Source organism: Perissodus microlepis, chromosome 8 (genome assembly GCF_051167445.1).
Source record: "Perissodus microlepis isolate ML-2025 ecotype Zambia chromosome 8, ASM5116744v1, whole genome shotgun sequence".
NCBI classification, from domain to species: domain Eukaryota; kingdom Metazoa; phylum Chordata; class Actinopteri; order Cichliformes; family Cichlidae; genus Perissodus; species Perissodus microlepis.
Genome location: NC_140468.1, coordinates 14,305,373 through 14,325,758, shown reverse-complemented (window position 1 = coordinate 14,325,758; position 20,386 = coordinate 14,305,373). Strand labels below are relative to the sequence as shown.

Sequence of the window (20,386 nt, the reverse complement as noted above, 5' to 3'; positions counted from 1 at the left end):
TTGTGCAAATTAGTAATGTTAAATATTCTGAGCTGCTAATGATCAGATTACTAGATGCAAACCCAGGATCCCTGCGGCATGCGTCGAAAGTACGGGATTGGTGGCATGAAAGCAGATGAAATCTCATTTAAGCAGTGAGGCGATTATTCATGGGTTAACCTAGCTTAATGTAATGCAAGAAAATAATGCTTATACAATCAGCTAATTCAAATGACCCAAAACATCCTTCTATACACATGAGGATAGCATGCTCAAATAAACTGCATTAAGCAAACAAACAAACAAAAAAAATGAATATACATATATACAGTTATTAGATGATGTGTGTAATTATGCCAGAACACGAGGACTAGAGGACTAAGCATTAGCACTTTAGGGATCTACTGTATTTCAGTGACTGTTTTGGTTATATGACCTTCGACTTTGGTTTTGAGTGCAATCAAACCTGATTCTATGGCAGACACTAAGCCATGTAGCTGTCCAAAAGCTAATCAGCAAACACACAAAGTCAGCGGGAAGCCTGCGAATTGCATTAGCCTGTATACGCTTACTTTATTAGGCACACCTGTTCAACTGCTCATTAATGCAAATATCTAATCAGCCATTCATACAGCACCAAGTCTACATGCCCAGTGTCTAGGCATGCAGACATGGTTAAGGCGATCTGCTGAAGTACCAGAATGAAGAAGAAAGATGATTTAAGTGCTGGTGATACGGTGATATTCTGATGTTCTATAAAAGAGAAAATATCCAGAGAGTGGCAGTTCTCTGGATGGAAATGCCAGAGGTCAGAGAAGAATAGCCGGTCTGCTTTTAGCTGATAAGAAAGCAACAATAACTAAAATGACCCCTTGATACACCCAAGGTATGGATAAGAGCATCTCTGAATGCACAACACATTGTTTGGATGTACAGCAGCAGAAGACCACACCAGGCACCACATTCAGATGGCAAGGTTACAATATGATGGAAACAATGTGAAAGCATGGGCTAATGAATTGTCCAGGGAGTGTATGTTAATACTTTGTGTCTGTCCAGTGTACAAAAATGTGGTAGCTTGAGATCTTAATTGGCCTTGAAAAAAAACCCCATTTTCTTTCAAAAGCTCTCCTACGTAAGTGAATCAACACGACAGTTTTAGGTTTTTGTGGGTTTTTTTTGTTGTTGTTGTTGTTTTTTTTCAATTTTTAAAGTGGAAAATCTGTAAAGGATGTTTTATTTGTGTTGTGTGGCACATACTCATTATGTTACTGACAATAGAGAGAGACTTATGAAACTAACTATAGCCGTATCCCATCTTGAAAAATCTCTGGCCTGATAATTAGAAGTGATGTGGGAAGTTGCCATAGCAACTCTGTAATCCACATCATGTATCTCTATTCACAGACACAGCACAGGTGATAGCCAATGAAATAATTATGCAAATGCAGCCCTGCATATTTAACACCTACCAAATTGATTTCCTATGCACCTGACGAAGTCAAGCGTACAGCATTCTTGTCTTGATAGACTAGCGAAGGAAAAAAAAAAAAGTCTTTCCTAGGAAATCATTTGTGAGACAAGGTGCTAGGAAAAAAAACATGTTTGAATATGACATTGAAGCACTAATTGAGCAGGAAATACTGCATCAATCAGAAAACAAAACAAAAAACAAATAGTTAAGTGGTCTTTCTTTCCCCACCACAGCCAATATGACAAAAAATGTGAAAATGAAATCTTCCAACTTCACTCAATACTCCTTTACACACAGATTGGAGGATGTAAAGTGGAAATTAATGAGATAAGAGGAAACCTAATTAAGTACAAAGCCAGTGGAGGGTGTCTGGGGGATTGCATGGCTTCTAAGCAAGAAATTTCCTTCACATCTGCAGGTCAAAGCTTAGTTTAACCTGACAGGGTGTTTAACTGCCATAAATGTAAATTATGTCAGTTTGTTTAATTTATTGTGTTCATTTATGTTATTTATTTCCTTTATTTATTGTTGTTCCTTTTGGGGTAGGAACTAAGGTTCATTCTGTGTTGCGCACAGGCCTTTTTTAAGTGACGTAAAGGGAAGTAAAAAGCATGTGCAAAGAAGCTAAGTTAATAAGTTAACTAAGGCAGAAGAAGGAATAAATAAGCAGTTTTAAGTAAAAGAAAGCTGCAAAGAAGAAGAAATTGGGAATTATTTTCGTTAAGTTTTTGTTCCTGAAGCGGACTCATTCCCTCACGGTTACGTGCAGCCAGCGAGGTACGTTAACTGTGTTTGTTTATCGCGTATTTTGTTAACTTGGGTTTAAATGTTTATTTGTAATATTTATGTTTGGTCATTCTGTACTTTTATGTAATAACAGTTTGACGGTGGATTTTATGGTGTTTCGGAGGAGAAGTGTGACGGAAGAATAAATCCATCTGTGAATGAAGAACCGTGGTGTCGTGTATTAACTGGAGGGAGTGATAGTCAAACTCGGACCTGCCCAGACTCGCCCTATCAGCGCAATTTCGACAGCTCATCAAGACGGGACACAGATAAGCCACTGTTTAGGACACACAGGTTCATAAGGTTTTCATGAAGACGTCTATAAGTCAGACTCTAAAGTTTTTGGTCTGAAAAGTGACACAAGAGTTGGAAACTAAAAGGGACTGTGTATAGCCTGGCAGCCACGGTGTTTCACGTATATGAATGTGCATTTACGTAAGAGATGTAAATTCATGTTCAGCTGAATAATTATAATTGGCTCTGAAAGGGCAGAAGTAAACTTTGTACATTTTGACAGAAATTCAGTTTGTATTTATGGTTCAGTGTCTTTTAAGAACTCTGTTAAGTGTACTTACTCTGTAATATTCTACATGTATGGGCTAATTTGAATGAGAGTGACTTCATTTAGTTAAGCTCATTCTTTCAGTATTCACAAATATTGTTGCAGCTTGCTCTTGTATGCTGCCTGTGTATATCTGTGTCTAAATAATCAAAATGTCACATACAAGTAAAGAAGCTCAGGGTGCAGCAGCTGCTCTGGAAGAAGAGACAGAGTTAGAGCAGACAGGTGAATCAAATATCGGGCAAAATATAGCACCACCTGAAGAGCCTTGTAGAAGTGAAAGAGCCCGGACATTAACAGAAAAGGGAAAGGAGTTTCAGAAAGAGCAAATCAAAGGGCTATTGCTTCGCTTTGACAGCAAATATGAATGATGGAAAGCTCTGATTAAGGTAGCTAAAAGATCTGTGTTAAAACAGGATCCTAGTGACATCCTACAAGAACACATCACCAGTATTCAAAGGGAATTATCTGAGTTGAACATTGCTTATGATGATTACAGAAGAATCGATCAACCAGCCCATGACATGCGTCGCAAGATGGATAACTGCATCTCGATCACAAAGACTGTAGTGCAAAATGCTCAATCTGAAATGCAGGGAACAGCGGAGGAGTTGATTTGGCCAGATCATAGTTCTGTATTCTCATCCTCAGCCTCCAGTGTTTCACTTCCTGCCTCTAATGGTTCTAAAGCTTCTTCTATTCACTCAAGTGTATCTTCACTTAGAAGACAAGAAGCTGCTGCCGAGTATGCAGCTACACAGGCTGTACTGCAGATTATGGCTGAACAAGAGGGCCACCAAGAGAAACTGCAAAACCTTGAAGCTGAAGACAGGTTGATCATTGCAGACCAAGAAGCAGCAGCATTAGCTCGTCGTCTTGAAGGAGAAAGGGAAGAAACTGAACGTAGGCTAGAAAGAGAGAAACAAGAGGCTGCTCTCTTAAAGAAACAGCAAGAAGAGAATGCTGCAAGAAGAAGGTCTGTAGGAAACCTAAAGAGAGAACTTGAGCGTTTGGAAAATTTGAAAAGGCTGAATGCAGCCAAAGCAAGGCTTCAAGTATATGATGAGAGTGAGCTCAGTCCAGCCCAAGGGAATGCTCCACAGAGCCTGGATCTACATAAGGTTATGCAGCCACTCAATCTGGTGAAGCCTGAGGACCAGCACTCACAACCACCAAAGGATGCAGTGCTAACACATGTGCTTCAAGATAGCACAGGAGAGCTTGTGAAGGTCTTAGCTGAGGCTATATCAGCAAATAGGCTACCCATTCCAGAGCCCACAGTTTTTAGTGGTGATCCACTCAAGTTTAACCATTGGAAGTCATCCTTCCAAACTCTTATTGAAAAGAAAAACATTCCAAGCTCAGAGAAAATATTCTTCCTCCAGAAATATGTTGGAGGAGCAGCTAGAGAGGCGTTAGAAGGTTATTTTCTGATTGGTTCAGATACTGCATATGTTGCTGCATGGGAACTCCTCAATGAGCGATACGGCCAGCCTTTTATGATTGCCAAAGCCTGCCGAGACAAATTACATGCCTGGCCAAAGATAGCGTCAAGAGAGAGCGCTGACTTAAGGAAATTTGTGGACTTTTTACGCAGTTGTGAATGTGCCATGGCTCACAATGAGAGTCTGCGTATTCTTGATGATGGCATTGAAAACCAAAAACTGACAGCCAAGTTGCCTGATTGGTTAAGCAGCAGATGGAACCGAAAAGCCACACAGTATCAGCTGGAGCATGGAAGGTTCCCAGATTTCAAGTATTTTGTAACTTTCCTGACCTTGGAGGCTAGTATTGCTTGTAACCCTGTTACATCTTACTATGCTTTGCGGCAAGGGGAGCCGGAAAGGACAAGATCTAAACCTCAGAATGTAGTGACCTCTAAGAACCAAGCAGCAAGTGCAAGGATTTTTACAACTAACACCACTGAGAAGAACATAAGCACATGTATGTTTTGTAAGAAAACAGGGCATGTCTTGCACAAGTGCGGTAGACTAACTGCAAGGCCAGTTGCTGACCGAGTGAAGTTCATACAAGGTGAGAAACTGTGCTTTGGCTGTTTGAGTCCTGGCCATCAATCCAAGAATTGCAGCAACCGGATGGTCTGCGACACCTGCTCAAAGCGCCACCCCACATGCTTACATGAGGATCGCTCAAAGCAAAAGGAAAATGACGAGACAAGTTGCAGTAAGGAAAGAAAGCCACAATCGCCGCAAGACACCACTCAAGAAACCACATCCAATAGAGTTGTGCATGATGGTAACAGTGCTCAGACTTCAGCAATAGTTCCTGTTTATGCATCAATGCCAAGTGATTCAAACAAAGAAGTCCTTGTCTATGCTCTGTTAGATTCACAAAGTGACTCTTCATTCATTCTTGAAGAAGTGGCAGATGCTCTTGATGTTAATGCAGAGCCAGTCAAGTTGAAGCTGTCCACAATGTCTTCCAAGGAGACAATTGTACCATGCAAAAGACTCAAAGGTCTACAAATAAGAGGGTTATCTTCTTCTAAGAAGATCACAGTGCCAATGGTCTACACTCGTGAATTCATACCTGCCAATCGTACACACATTCCAACACCAGAGACTGCAAGGGCATGGCCTCATTTAGAGCATCTTGCGGAACACATTGCCCCGCCAAAGAAATGTGAAATCGGTCTTCTTATCGGGTATAACTGTCCACAAGCACTAATGCCTAGAGAAGTTGTATGTGGTGAGGACAACCAGCCCTTCGCACAGAAAACTGACGTAGGCTGGAGCATAGTGAGCTATGGTGATCCAGGCGAACACTACAGTGATGCAATAGGAGTAAGTCACCGCATCATTGTAAAGCAAGTGACTCCTGAACCCAAAGTAACAAGTAAGTTGAAGAGCGAAGTTCATTATGTTTGCAAAACAAGAATTAAGGAGATGACTGCTCCAGAAGACATACTTAAGGTGCTGGAATCTGACTTCAGTGAAAGGCTTGGAGAAGAGGCAAATCTCTCGCAAGAAGATCTCCGGTTTTTGACTAAAATGAAAGAAGAAATTAAGCACAAAGAAGACGGGCATCTTGAAATGCCTCTGCCTTTTAAACAGAGCAGGCCAGAGCTACCAAATAACAAGCCATGTGCTGTTCAACGCCTCATGTGCTTGGAAAAGAAGCTCAAGAGAGACCAGAAATATCAGACAGATTACATGAACTTCATGAAAGACATTATCAGTCGTGGTGAAGCAGAAAAGGTCCCAGAAGAAGAGCTTGATAAACAATCAGCTTGGTATATTCCCCACCATGGCGTATACCACCCTCAAAAGCCAGAGAAACTGCGAGTGGTCTTTGATTGCTCGGCAAGATTTCAAGACATGTCATTGAATGACTATCTTCTTACAGGACCAGAGCTCACAAACACCTTGGTGGGAGTTCTTTGTAGATTTCGAAAGGGCCCAGTCGCTATTATGTGTGATGTGGAACGAATGTTTCATCAATTCCATGTAAAGCCTGAAGACCAAGACTACTTGAGGTTTTTATGGTGGGAGAATGGTGATCTTGAGTCTCCGCCATCAGTTTTTCGGATGAAAGTCCATTTGTTTGGAGCAGCTTCCTCACCTGGCTGTGCCAATTTTGGACTTAAACATCTAGCCACAGAAGGTCAGGATCGATTTAACCAAAGCACTGTCAAGTTCATCCGAGGAAATTTTTATGTTGATGATGGACTGGTGAGTGTAAGGTCTGATGCTGAGGCAATCGAGCTGATCAAGGAAGCAAGAGAGCTTTGCAGCGTAGGCAAGCTTAGACTACACAAGTTCATTTCCAACAGCAAGAAGGTATTGGAGTCAATACCAAAGGAAGAGTGTGCAGACAGTGTCAAAGAACTGGACATAGATTTAGGGGAGCCACTCCTAGAAAGAGCACTGGGCGTGCAATGGTGCGTATCCTCTGATGACTTTCAGTTCAGAGTAACCGTCAAGAAACACCCAATGACGAGAACGGGAGTGCTATCCACAGTAGCTTCCATCTACGATCCTCTGGGAAGAAAAAAGAAAGAGAAGGAGAGAAGGAAACGAAACAAGAGAAGAAAAAAAGGAAGGAGAAAATAGTACTACTTGTTGAAGCAGAATAAGCATGTGTTAAACTGTTGTAAATGCTTATAACTTGTAGATTCAAATCTGCGAGGAAATCTCAAGTTGAGATTTGGTGGGAGTTTAACTGCCATAAATGTAAATTATGTCAGTTTGTTTAATTTATTGTGTTCATTTATGTTATTTATTTCCTTTATTTATTGTTGTTCCTTTTGGGGTAGGAACTAAGGTTCATTCTGTGTTGCGCACAGGCCTTTTTTAAGTGACGTAAAGGGAAGTAAAAAGCATGTGCAAAGAAGCGAAGTTAATAAGTTAACTAAGGCAGAAGAAGGAATAAATAAGCAGTTTTAAGTAAAAGAAAGCTGCAAAGAAGAAGAAATTGGGAATTATTTTCGTTAAGTTTTTGTTCCTGAAGCGGACTCATTCCCTCACGGTTACGTGCAGCCAGCGAGGTACGTTAACTGTGTTTGTTTATCGCGTATTTTGTTAACTTGGGTTTAAATGTTTATTTGTAATATTTATGTTTGGTCATTCTGTACTTTTATGTAATAACAGTTTGACGGTGGATTTTATGGTGTTTCGGAGGAGAAGTGTGACGGAAGAATAAATCCATCTGTGAATGAAGAACCGTGGTGTCGTGTATTAACTGGAGGGAGTGATAGGGTGATAACATCAACGTGACGTCCATATTTTGGAGCGCTGGTTTGCAATTTTGTCTTGGTGTGACAATATAAGCAAGCTCCCAAAGTATCCTCTTATCCAGGAGGTGACACAAATACCCACTCCATCAACTCAATGTGCAGTGGGTGCCCCAAGTAGCTCTTATCAACACCCTAACACATCCCCTTTTGCCAGCCTGCACTCTGGATGCAAACCCCTCAGTCACCTCACCATGCATGGCGCACAGCCAAAAGTGTCAGCAAACAGCCTGAAGAGCATTCAATTCAGGAGGTTGAAGCCACACTGGCTCGTTTATGGGTGCCAACAGGTTAGATTAATGTTGTTTAGATAAACCCTAATTATTTTATTTTTAGAAATATACAAAAAAAAAAACCATAAGTTTTTACAACTGTTATTTTTAATAGCCTGTTGCCATTTGAATGTATGAAGTGCTCGAACAAGGAAAATCCTGGCATACTCAATATTTTCTCCCTTTCAGTAAATCCCGGAAAATGCCTCTTACCTTGTTCCAAATGCGCACCGCACTGTTGTTTTATTTGAGACATTCCCACGTACACTTTTCTTCTGCCGGTGAGGAGGAAACATACCGGCTATACTGTATCTTTGGGAGTGATAACCGCTTCTAACAGCCATTCGGTGGGGTGATATAACTTCTGAAAAAGGTGACTAAATGTGTATTAAACTGCAGTGCCAAACAGGCGGCGCTGTGCACTCCTCTTTGAGTAATGTGGGGTAAAAACTACAGCGTTCAGCTGTTTTAGAAAATTACTTTATACTGTAGCTTGTGACAACCTCAATCCATCCATTTTCTTATCTGCGTAAGGGGGCTGGAGCCTATCCCAGCTGACGTTGGGCGAGATGTGAAGCGCACCTAAGAGAGCCAGACCGTTAAATGACCCCGTCTGAAAACCAAGCCATGCATTTTTGACCTGTTTTAAAGACTTATGTGATCAGAAACAGCATATGATGAGAGGTTTAACTGGCAAAGTTAAGCTGGTTTGGTTTGCTGACAAAAGCAAACATTTTAATATAACATAGGCTTATCTTCTAAACCCTGATAATAAAATAACAAAACCGCTAAACAGTATTGACGCAAGACAGATAATTATGACAAACTGAATTAAACTAATTACTTATTAATAGTGAAGGCAACAAGAAAAAGGCATAATTATACATGACTGACTGACTAGTTTATAATACATTAATGTCTACATGTTATTTTTGGCCAGGAAACTATGCCAGACAATTGATGTTGCAGCTCTGTGTTTTGACTTTAATCTGGGTGGGGTTCTGCCTGGCTTGGATCGCATGCGTATAAGTTACTTTGAGCTTGTTTATTACTATGTGCTGATGTGCCCGTGCCCATCATGACTGATCTCTTCCTTTTTCACAACCTCCCTTTTACTGGCAGACAACCGGCTAATGAATAATTTAAACCGCTGCTAACGTCCTCAGCTTAGACAGAGAAAATTGTTTCGGAAACACATGAATGTTTAAAGACAAGTCACTGAACCTCTGTGGTGTCTGGAGGGGCCTCACTGGTGTCATTAATTTGTGCCCAAACTGCTATCAGAAGGTTGAAGCAACAGCACGAGGCTCCATGCAAATTCAGCAGAAGAAAGAAAATCCCTTTGATTTGTTGGGTGGAATCGTTTGTTCGTGTGCTGATACCTTTCCAGACTGATACAAATGAGTGAGGAGCTTTACATTTCAGTGCAAAATGCCAGGCTGCAGTCGGCTGCAAGGGGGAGGGGTTGGTGGGCGGGTGAATTTAAGCCACCTCTTAGCATTGTTGGCTGTGTCTCTGCTTGGTTTGGCAAGAGTCCCTGTAAGCTCTGCATACAAGGATTCAGTGTGCATGTCCATAAACACAAACTTTTTTATCACAGCCCCACTGCTGTGCAGGGTATTTATGTCAACATCAAATGAAACGAGAAATGAGATGATAAAATTAATGCTTGCCTCTTTCGCCGCTTGACATGGCGCGCATGATGATGGTGATGGTTTCAAACGTGATGCATTTCGGCTTTTATTGCAGAAAATCAGATGTTTTATTTGAAATGCAAACGAACAGCTCTAGATTACGTTTAAATAAATAACTGGACGAGAAAAAAGTGAGCTATAGAGTCTGTGTTAAGCTTTCCATTTGTCAAAAGAGAACCGGATTATTATTGCTATAATACAACTCTTACAGATGCTGAACGAGGCCTGCGCTCTTCTACTGACATCTGTAAATACAGTGTTTAAAATGCACACACAACACGAGCTCCTTTTATGTCATTTCAAACCTTTAATTAACAGTCGGGCTGCTCGGTCTCAAGTAACATTTCAAGCTCCATCCTTTTTGCCATTTTCGTGCCCGAAAGTGTCTTAAACTACACAAAAGTCTCTGGAAAAAAATTCAGAGCTATGATGAGCATCACTCCCGGCGCATTCTCAGATATTTAGGGTGTCTGTCATAAATTATTGAGTGCCGTCTAACCACTCACAGAAGGTAGAGCAACTTTAGAAAGCAAGAACACAATTTTTTTAAAAACAAAACTTTGTGTTTGTCTTTATCTCTGATGCCATCTGTATATAAAACTGGTGTTTGGAGCAATATTAGCGTAAGCTGCCCGAGTGTCTTATATTATGCAAAATAAAAACTGCTAGACAGACAAGGACACAGAAGAGTGAAATTATTTCGATTCCTTGAATAAATCATTGGGTTGCTTCTGTCAAGTCTTTATTAATTTAAATGAGCTATTTCTATTGCTTTCCTCCCCCACTTCCTCCTCTCCATCATGTAAAGGTGCTACGATTGCACAGCTATAATGTACAGCAGAGCCGTCACAGAAATGACTGTGTATCACTTAGAAAGGATTTGGACTGGATTTTTGCCTATTTTGGCTTCATTAGTGCAGACTATAGTTAAAAGCTTTCCGTCTGCACCTCAATTTCCTATCAAAGGAACATTTTCCTTTTCCTTTTGATCTTGCGATTCCACAACATTCTTTTATTCTGTTGAGCAATTTTTCTCACCAGCTGTAACCCTAGCTATTACTTTAGGGTGCACAAAGCTCCCAGGGAACGGTTGACACTGAAACACTCTGAACTCGGCAGATTAACCTTTCTTGGCCTAATACAGTATAAAGGGCTACGGGGCACCGCTGCCCAGATGTGTCTCACTCATCCACACGTAATTTTTGCTGTAAGAAGAAGAAACCACTGTAACGCTGTGGATATTCACGTCTGATTATAACATTACATAACTACTGCACTGCTTCTGTGTTTAATACCCCAAGAAAAAATATTCTCTAATCTTACCAGCATGTGTGAGTGCGGATCAGAGGAATAACAGATGACATGAGACAAGTATGCCTCATATTTATATTCTGACTAATCTTAGTCGTGCCGGTTCCTTGCACTGACTATATGTAATGTAAACTGTATGCTTGAATACAAAAATAAAAGAATCCAGCAATTAGTTTGAAACCATAACAAAAAAAAAATAGTTCCTTTGTTATTGCTTTTGGGAAAAATACTGATCATTTCTGATACAATCTAACGACGAATCCTCGTTTTTCTTGTTATATTTTCGCAGTAAATATATAGAAACATATTTTGTCGTATCGCAATTATTGAGATGCCGCTTTGTGCAAAAGTTTATTAAATTTTCGGCTGTGCTGCTTTGTGCTGTGTTGTTGTCTAGTCCCAACAATAATGAAAAGCAATTCCATCTGATCATGGTCGTCTTCTAAAAAACTAATTTCATTTCTCCATTCCATTTGGTTTCAGTTAAAATATTCATCATGTATGGATGTCCCAGTCATATTTTTCTGGCTTTGATTTTGGAGTGAGAGTCAACTATAATAAATCACTGGGAGAGCAACCTTCTCTGTAAAATACATAATCACTTGCAAGCATATGCACATATATGAAAAAAGCGAATATCTTCCATTGTTTAAATAACAGCAATTCGATAAACAATATTTACTTATAAAATCCATTCTAGTCTACATAAATCGGCTTCTCGTTGCATATTCTGGTGATTTTTTTTTTTCAAAGCATGATTTAAACATAAGCATATGGGCTCACTAATTATATTCTGTTAATGTACTGTAACATAAAGAATAACATTTCACTGGCAAACACTTTTAAATAATCCAGATGTAATCCCACTTGCTGCTCACAGGATGATTCTGGCATATGACACATATCAACTTACATTTGGGCTTCATGTGCAAGCAGACAAAATAAGCATTGATAGAAGCCCAGAATTAAAAATTAAGTATAATTTTGAAAGAAAATTCATTTTTTTCTAAAAATCACATTCAATTCAATAGTATCTAAAATAGTTTTTTCTTTACGAGTGAAAACCTTTCATGTCAGCATGAAAGTGAGACGATATATGACCATTTAAACATATAAAATAATTTTCAATAATATGACATTCAGCAAATTAAAACTGATATCAGCCTAAAGCAAATAAGTAAGTAATATTATGTCAGCACAATGTCAAAGTAAGCATGGCCATGAGTTATCCCTGGGTTTTTTCCTTCATATCCGGCGTGTTCATCGTGTCTTTATATAACACTGTAGATGGCTTTAGATAAAAGGCAAAATAAGAATAATCAGCATAACTCATTTGAAAATTACATTTTTCTTTCAACAGCGTAACTATAGCGGAAAGAGCATACTACACTTCACATATGTTCAAGGACATTTACTCTTATCCACATTTTGGTTTCCTTTCTTTTACACTCACGATCAACAGGGCTCCATGAATGCTAAAATATTCAGTGTTTATGAAACCTTTGAAGAAGCTCCGTAGAGTTTTTGACCACTATCTGCACTAGGAAACAATTACTAATGGGACTTTTCACAAGTGCATTTTCATGTTGTTTGTCTCTCGTGCTCAGCCAACACAAGAGTAATGTGATGGACAGTTTTGCTGACTGCAGAGGTGGCATTGGAAATGCATCACGGAATGTAAATGACAACAGAGTGGAACAGAATAAATGTACAAAATTCACGTCTTGTATAAACAGTAGGTTGGAGAGTGCAAAGAGGACCATCTGCTTTCTACTAGATAGCATACAAACTCTATGGTGGTCAGGGAGAAGGTCTACAAGCTGACAATTTGTGTAATTTTGACAGCCTAGCAACTGAAAGTGGGTCACGGAAACCTAATGAGAGGACAGTTTGAAAGATGAGATATATTATACAATCCAAGCAGTTGCTATGGGGAGGGCATCTAATTTGACAGCAAAGTTAGGTTATACAGTACTTCCATATAAACAGAAAAGTAGGATCCCTTATTGAGACGTGAAAAGAAATCTCTTACATGACACATACAGGAACTCTTCCACCCAAATATAGGACTTCGAGTTGCACTACATGGTACATTAACAGAAGAGTGTCTTTTCTTGAGCAGAGGCTGAAAGAGGCAGACTGTAGGACAAGGATGAGTGGGTTCCAGGAGGTATGCTCCTGCCAGATTACATAACAATACAAGATGAACTCTGGCAACAGTGTTATGTGATTAGGAAGAACATTTTCTCCTGTATGTAGGAAGATCTTTGGGTTTTAAGATAACCTTCTAGCGTAGCTTCCGTGCTATTGTCCACATAATCACATGCTTAACCGGTCAAAGGGAAAAAGGTTGATATCTCATTGTTGCAGTGATGCGCAACTGTGTAATTCTGTTCAGTTGTATTACAAAGGGATCCTGTCACAAATGTGACTCTGGAGCTATAGATTTTTGGGTCAATTTTCAAGGCAGCCAGAAACTCTGCTCTACTTTAATATTTCCTCAGAGAAGATTAAGATAAGCATCTTCATTCGTGTCCTAAATTCAATGAAATGACAGCCCCTACTGCGCCCCTGGTTCTGAAGGGAGAGAAAAGCAGGGCTGTGATACGCCTTGCTTAAGCAAACAGGGACTGAATTTTGAACAGATGTGACCTAGGTCAGACTTTGCTAAGACTACCCTCAATCCAAGACTTTATATGAGGAAAACCCTCAAAAAGTACGGGGATAACTTGGATGAGTGGAAGTGTTTTCAAAAGGAAGTAGTTACCCTGCGGTTCCTTTCAATATGAGTTCTTTTCCACAGTCATGCCAGGATACATTCACTGACAAGTCTCGATACATAAAAATCGGATTTTGCTCGCAGCTTTACTGCGCTGTCAATATCAGAAATGAATGAGACCGACCTCGTATTTGTGATTCGAATCCAGTACTGGAGCACAATGTGTGTGTGATATATGTGAAGATATCATCACATAGAGCAGGAAAAATAATGAACAAACTCAAAGGCGCACTAAACTGTGGATATGAAGCTCAATTTAAATTCATGTCTCGCGCCCCATAAAAGAAGTTAAAGTCACGTACACGGGAACCAACAGCACCGTGAAAACCAATTTGTTATTTAAAAAAAAAAAAGAAATATCATCAACAACAAATCTAAAACTACGATATCCAAATATATATTTTTTGTTTATATTTATTTTGAGCTCAATAGGTGACGTGCAGAGACATTTCACTTGCTCATTACGTGGTTTTCAGCGAACGGTCTCAACATCTGGACGTCACACAAATTTTATAGAGAGAATCAAGGAGCTCTCCGGGGCCGATTCAAACTCCCCTGCATTGTATTGATCTGCCACTGACATGGCTGTAATGCAGGACGTGGCTCCTAATGGAGGGTGATAAAGTAACTTTAAACCTGCTGTAACCTGCCAGTGTATCACTGTAAAAACAGAGAGTGGCAAACGAGAGCAGCAGGGGGAAAGCAAAGAGATGAAGATTTCTAAATTTTTTTTAGTACTCCCATTAAAGAGACCTTTTATGGATTGTTTTTCTTTTGTTGCGAGGATGACAATAGCAAAGCATTTCACCACAGAGAGCAACAAATGGGGAACGCTGAGGGGGGTCTTTTGTGATCTCCTAAAAATGTAAGCTCGACGTGGTGGTTACTTTCCACTTAAGCCTTAAATATGCATGCGCTGAGCTTGGCGAGGGAAAAATAGTCGGCCTTTTTGTTTGTTTACCATGTCTCACGGGAATTTTTGTAAAATGGCTGAAGAAAGCTAATTGCCTTTTTTGTTACTCCTAACCTTTCACATTTGAATGCATGTAACTTCCTGCAATTACACTGTGTGCCAAAGGATATGTGATTTTTCCCATTAGAGTTCCGTAATCTTTTCCTTTTGGAGTAAGCCTACAGTGATGAGAGGTATGCAAGCCCAGCAGCGTAATGCAATTAAAAACCAATGTTATTTGAAAAATTTCTGTCTTTACAAAATATTATAGCTGTGAGGGGCTGAGTTACCATCACCAATCACACGTGTCACTTGCAAAATAGTAGTGTAATTATTATCGATTCCCACAGAGGAAGTCAGATTTCAAATTTACTCTCCCGCTGCAGGGATAAGCGTCTTGTTCAAGGATGCATAAGCTCTTGTTTGTCCAGTTGAACAATCATTTCTCTGACCCTCCAGCTATCCTATATAAAAATGACCACATATTTATTTCTTATACAAGAACAATGTAAGAAAGGAAAATACTTGTTTACCTCTTTTGTAAAGCTGGAGAACTGAGAATAGATTAAATAAAAGTGGTCAATATTGAGCACACAGAGGCAAAAAAACATCCCAACACTTCATCAGTAATATGGGCCGAGCTGTATAAACATTTGATCGCACATTTCCCACGATGTAACTTTATAACATTTCATGTGTCTCAAATGCCTAACTGAATTACTCCGTTTGTAATATAAGCTAAACATTAAAGTTCTAACCCCAAGACAATATATTATTATCTTTTCATAGGAAGTGAAAGGCAAATAAAATAACAGTATGGCTCTTTTCACATTCACTACACTCACGTGAAAAAGAGTTTTTACTGGACTCCATGCAGTGCTATGAAAAAATACCGCTTCCGTTAGAGTTAAGGGGTTAAGTAGCAGCAAGGTGCAACTAATGAAATACATCTGATTAACTGATCATCAGCAAGTGCAACCATGTCTGTAAAAGCACAAAGTCTGCTAGTTTGCCGCACTGGAGCATCCAAGTGTCTGTTAACACGATGCTACAATCTTCCCAAGAGTGGGCGTCCCAGCAAATTCACCCCAAGGTCAGACAGTACAACGCTCAGAAAAACTCCAAAAACCAAACAGCTACTTCTCAGACTCTACAGGCCTGAGTTTATGACAGGACAATTAGATAAAGACTGAACAAGGATGGCTTGTTTGGAAGGGCTGACAGGAGAAAGCCTTTTCCCGATAAAAGGGACATGGCGGCACGGCTTAGGCTTGCAGTGTTTCATCTAAACAAACCACAAGACTTCTGGAATAATCTCCTTTAAATAGACGAGACCAAAGTGGAAAGGTTTGACCAGAAAGCACTGTGCCATATTTGCACTGTGCCACATTATGTGAGCATAAACACCTCACATGCACTGTGATGGTGTAGGGGTAATGATTAGGGCATGTTTTGTACCATTTGACAGGACAACGATCCCAAGCAAACCACGAAATCAGCAGCAGAGTGGCCGAAAAAGAAAAGAATGGAGGCATTCCAATGGCTCATTTCGATTAGGTTGGAGTCCAGACCTCAAACCCCTCACACTGAAATGCTGTGGCAGGACCTTAAGAGAGCTGTGCATATAGGAATGCCTGCAAACGTCAATGAGCTGAAGGAACGTTGCGAAGAAGAGAGGGCCAAAATTCCTCCGCAATTATTTGAGAGACTGATAAAGTGATGCAGAAACAGATAACTTCAAATTACTGCTGCAAAAGGTCCTTCAACAAGCTAATGAATCATAACAACTGGCGTGTTAAACACCATTTGATGTCAAACCTGAATGAGTCAGACATTTGCCTTCCCCCATGCAGCTCCACTTGAGAAAATTCAGGGATGCAGTTCGTGTGTGAAAAAGGCTACTATACAAATTAGTTTTTTTTTTTAAACCACACACTGGGTACCCAAAGGTACAGTTAGATTGTGTCCTCAAATTTTCCCTCAAGGATAATACACCATATCAGCAGGGGAGCATTAGTAAAAGTTTTATCAACACATTGTAGGAGTAAGCTCTGGATGTAACAGGTATTTTTGCAGACAGAGAAAATGGATAATCAAGAAATTATCCCAAAGAGTAATATGTGGTATGATCACAGTTTTGTTTTTGCATTGTGCAAAAAGTTAAAAAGAAAAAACACACAGTTTTAGTCATCTAATGGTAGGCAGAATTTTGTTTTGCAAGAGCTTCAATTTGTTTAAGGTTACTACCAATTATTCAAAGGTCACAGCAATTCATTTTAAACAGAAATGAATTGTGTCACTGAAGGATAGTTCTAAAGAGGATGGATACCGGGTAGCAGGCATTTCATCGCTCGAGTCAGAATTAGTTCTGCTATTAGTTGTGTAAAATCATATAGCAGAGCTCTGATACATCTGCAGTAGCTCACAGTGAAAAGCACTTAAGTGAAATAAATGTTCGGTACGTGTAGCACGCACATCATGAATAAATACTCTATATGTGTGTGCACATTAAGCCTGTTGATGATGCGTTTTGGTATGAAAGACTGACAAACATTTGAAAATAATTCCCATGGAAACTGCAAAGAAAATGAAACTTTTCCATTAATTTGAATTTTTTTTTTTTTTTTTAGCTGTAAACTGTTTAGCCTGATAATGCAAGTGCAATAATTCTATTTATTATTAGGAAGTCAGCAAAGGTGTTTTCACACATGTATGATATGACTGTCAAGCAAAGGTGCCACACTTTTCTTCAAATTCATATTTCTTCCATATCTCCCAGACTGACTGCTGACTGCAAAAACTTTTGAAACTCAAACATTCATTGAGCTTCGCTTGAGCATAGAAATAACACATGAATCCTTAAATTGACTGCTAAACACAACCTCACCATTTTCTGCAGTGCTATCGATGGCACCCACTCTTTTTTTGTGTAGTTTTCCTGCAGTGTTACATAGACGCCTGATAAACAGCAGATTTCTATTAAGATGATGTATGAAGTTTTTATTTGTCCTCTACACCGCTCTGTCAGGCTCTTTCACAGCGTAATAACATTCACTTTGCTCGGTTTAACTTCCAAAATGTTTAGGTTCAATATACATCATGCTTCACACTATCACCACCTGGCAAAATAACCAGGAGCATCTTTCCATCCTTCTTACTTCTTGCCCACCCTTCTCTCGCTTCCTCCACTTGACACTCTTTTTGTAAAGCAACTACACTAAATCCATATCTGCCCCACCGCCACATTTGACCTTCTCTGCTCGCTTTCTTCTGTACTTCCCTGTCAATCCACCTGACTCCTTGCTGTCTGAAGCCTTGAAAATGGAATGAACTCGAGTTCATGTTGCTGTAAGTAAGTGGCTCAAATCTGGCTTGTCTGATGACCTGTCTCACTCTTACTTACTCCTCACTTTCTTATCAACATTTCTTTCAGATGGCACCTTATCCCCCTTTGTGTAATTCCAATCCCATGCTTCTAACCCCAGCAAATTAGTCTCCATACTGTATATCTCACATGCCTCTAAACTCTCTTAATTCTGGAGGCTGTGTCACGCACACTCCCAAGAAGTTTAACAACATTCAAGGCTTTTTCTACCAGCTACCCACAACTCCTGTCCTCAATTCCCCTCACCACTTCCTCTGCTGACCTGACTGACTTTGGTGTAAATTATCTACCTTCTTTCTCCACAGATGAGGTCCTGAAACTGATCCGCAGTCTTGCCACTCTTCCCAATTGCTATCATCAGCACCTCTTTGACGGCGGACCGATTACAATCTGCCTTCAACTCAGGTGAAGCGCTACTATGGGAACATTTCACAAAAAATGGAACTTTACAAGCTTCAGGAAAGTTATTGAATATAAATAATATGAATCTTATTATACACTAAAATATTTCTAGTAGAACCTAGTGGCATCATAATATATCAGCCAGCAGAGAGGAGAAAAAGCATATATGGGCAATTATTTATAGACTATATAGTCATTTATTTTAGTTAGACCTACATATGTTGAATGAATGTTTGAAATAATTACTAATCATGAAAAAAATCTTCATCGCAAGTAACATAAGATACTGTACCATTGTCAAGTTTGATTTATGGTCCTGAATTTGTATTAGTTTTTGTAGCTCCCAAGGTATGCAGAGAGTTGCATTGTGGGAATTCAAGCCATGCAAATGTTACAGAGAGGCACTTGTGTGCCGTCCTCCAACAGCAGGTAACCCTTGCATTATGCAAGGGTTACCTGCAGACTGGTTGAAAAATTGGCCTGGTCATGACAGGGAAAGAACACAGCAAAGCTCACCACTGATGATGGTGGTGATGAAGTGCAAAAAACAGGAATAAAAATAGTAAAGAACATGCGAGGAAAGCCGATACAGTGACTGCAGGGGACTGTTTTAATAGCTTTTTTTTTACACTAGATTTTACTTTGCTTCAAAAAAGATCATTGTAAGTTCGGACCTCTGTTTTTCCCTCAGTAGGCAGTAAGCTAAAGGAGAGCAAACAAAAGTGGCCCAGACTACTGGGTGTGCTACATATTTCACAGTGTCGCCAAGAGGCAGTACCCAAAATGCAGATGTGGGTCTGCAAAGCTATGTACCACGTCTGGACCTTGAGTCGCACCAGTATACAACCCTTACCAATTATGCTTGGTTAACTTAAGCAAACGGCAATATTAACGAAATTTTGTCAAATGTCGCGATCAACCTATACGTACAGATTGACTCTTTTGGTTTGCTTCTTCAGCAGTCATCCCTCTTTGAGATAGCTTGTGACATACTTTATCATCACCTGCATTAAGGACTGGCCTTTTGCTACAGCATCATGTTTCAGTTTAGTACTGTAAATAAAGACATCAAAAAAGTACAGGCTCAGAAACCGACACAGTCGTTTCGAGTCTCAAAAGGAGTCACAAGCTTTTAACATTGTAAGATTCATAAATTTGGTATTTCTTGCTTGGGTGTTGCATTGGATTGCATTATGCACTATATTTAAGATCTGTACATTCTTCTATCTGCCACCGTGCATTTCAGTGATAATAACTTCTCTCGGAGAAAAGCTCATGAATGAAAATAAAAAAATATATCAGTTTAAATCAAGTACACCTTGAGATAAAATATTAACCATCTGCATGGATATTTCCATAATGATAAGACATGATATTATGTTTAGAAAACTAAACTAAATATCGACTTGACCCAGCAAAGGTGGGTTGGGGTGAAATGACCTGTTAGGCATTCGAGCCCAAACAACTGCCTCAGAGAGAAAAGAAAAAAAAACATAGCTTATATAAAGAATGTTAAGCAAATCATACACCCACCCAAGCAGAAGTCAACAGGGAATGTCAGTGGCCTACGGTAACCATGGCTCAAACCAACATGGACCATAACCAACCAGCTCAAACAGGAGTAACTTGTGCTTGTTTGTCGGGCACTGTATTAATGTTCTCTTTCACCCACAGTGTACTGAGCAACATGAAAACAATCAGTAATTAGAAAACAATACAACAATTTGACAGCAGAGGCTACACCACTTTACAACTGTGAAACATTCTGAACTTAGCCAGCGCACTCTTTAAACTCATGCGAACAATGGCTCACAACCGTGTAGCTATTACACACATTTTTTTAAGAAAAATATTGTTTTGTCATACAAATGTTCATTATATTGTTCATTTGAACAGTCACATGGTCACAATCGCACAGTGTGCCTTTTCTTGCATCTAACAAGCGCGATGCTTTTTGAAGCCATGTGTGATTTTGTTTTCTCAGAGTTATTAGTAACTTGCTTTTTATCTCAGTGTCATCTCTGCATTTTAAGACAC

The 20,386-nt window shown here is 39.6% G+C and overlaps 2 protein-coding genes across 4 annotated transcripts in view; one reads left to right on the top strand and one right to left on the bottom strand.

Moving 5' to 3' along the window:
* The window catches only part of nrg3b (neuregulin 3b), a 211,646-nt gene that overhangs the window by 63,955 nt on the left and 127,305 nt on the right, over window positions 1–20,386 (bottom strand). The window lies entirely within an intron of this gene.
* LOC146381604 (uncharacterized) lies at window positions 1,905–7,538 on the top strand. Of its 3 annotated transcripts, XR_014801120.1 has the most exons (3): window positions 1,905–2,230; window positions 2,334–7,308; window positions 7,412–7,531. XR_014801120.1 is itself a non-coding variant. In XM_084937695.1 (2 exons), the coding sequence occupies exon 2, from the start codon at window positions 3,326–3,328 to the stop codon at window positions 6,872–6,874; it is 3,549 nt and encodes a 1,182-aa protein (XP_084793821.1). In that variant the 5' UTR covers window positions 1,905–2,230; window positions 2,334–3,325; the 3' UTR covers window positions 6,875–7,538. The 3 variants fall into 3 exon arrangements, 1 of the variants encoding a protein (XP_084793821.1); XR_014801121.1 differs by having other exon boundaries at window positions 1,905–7,308; XM_084937695.1 differs by having other exon boundaries at window positions 2,334–7,538.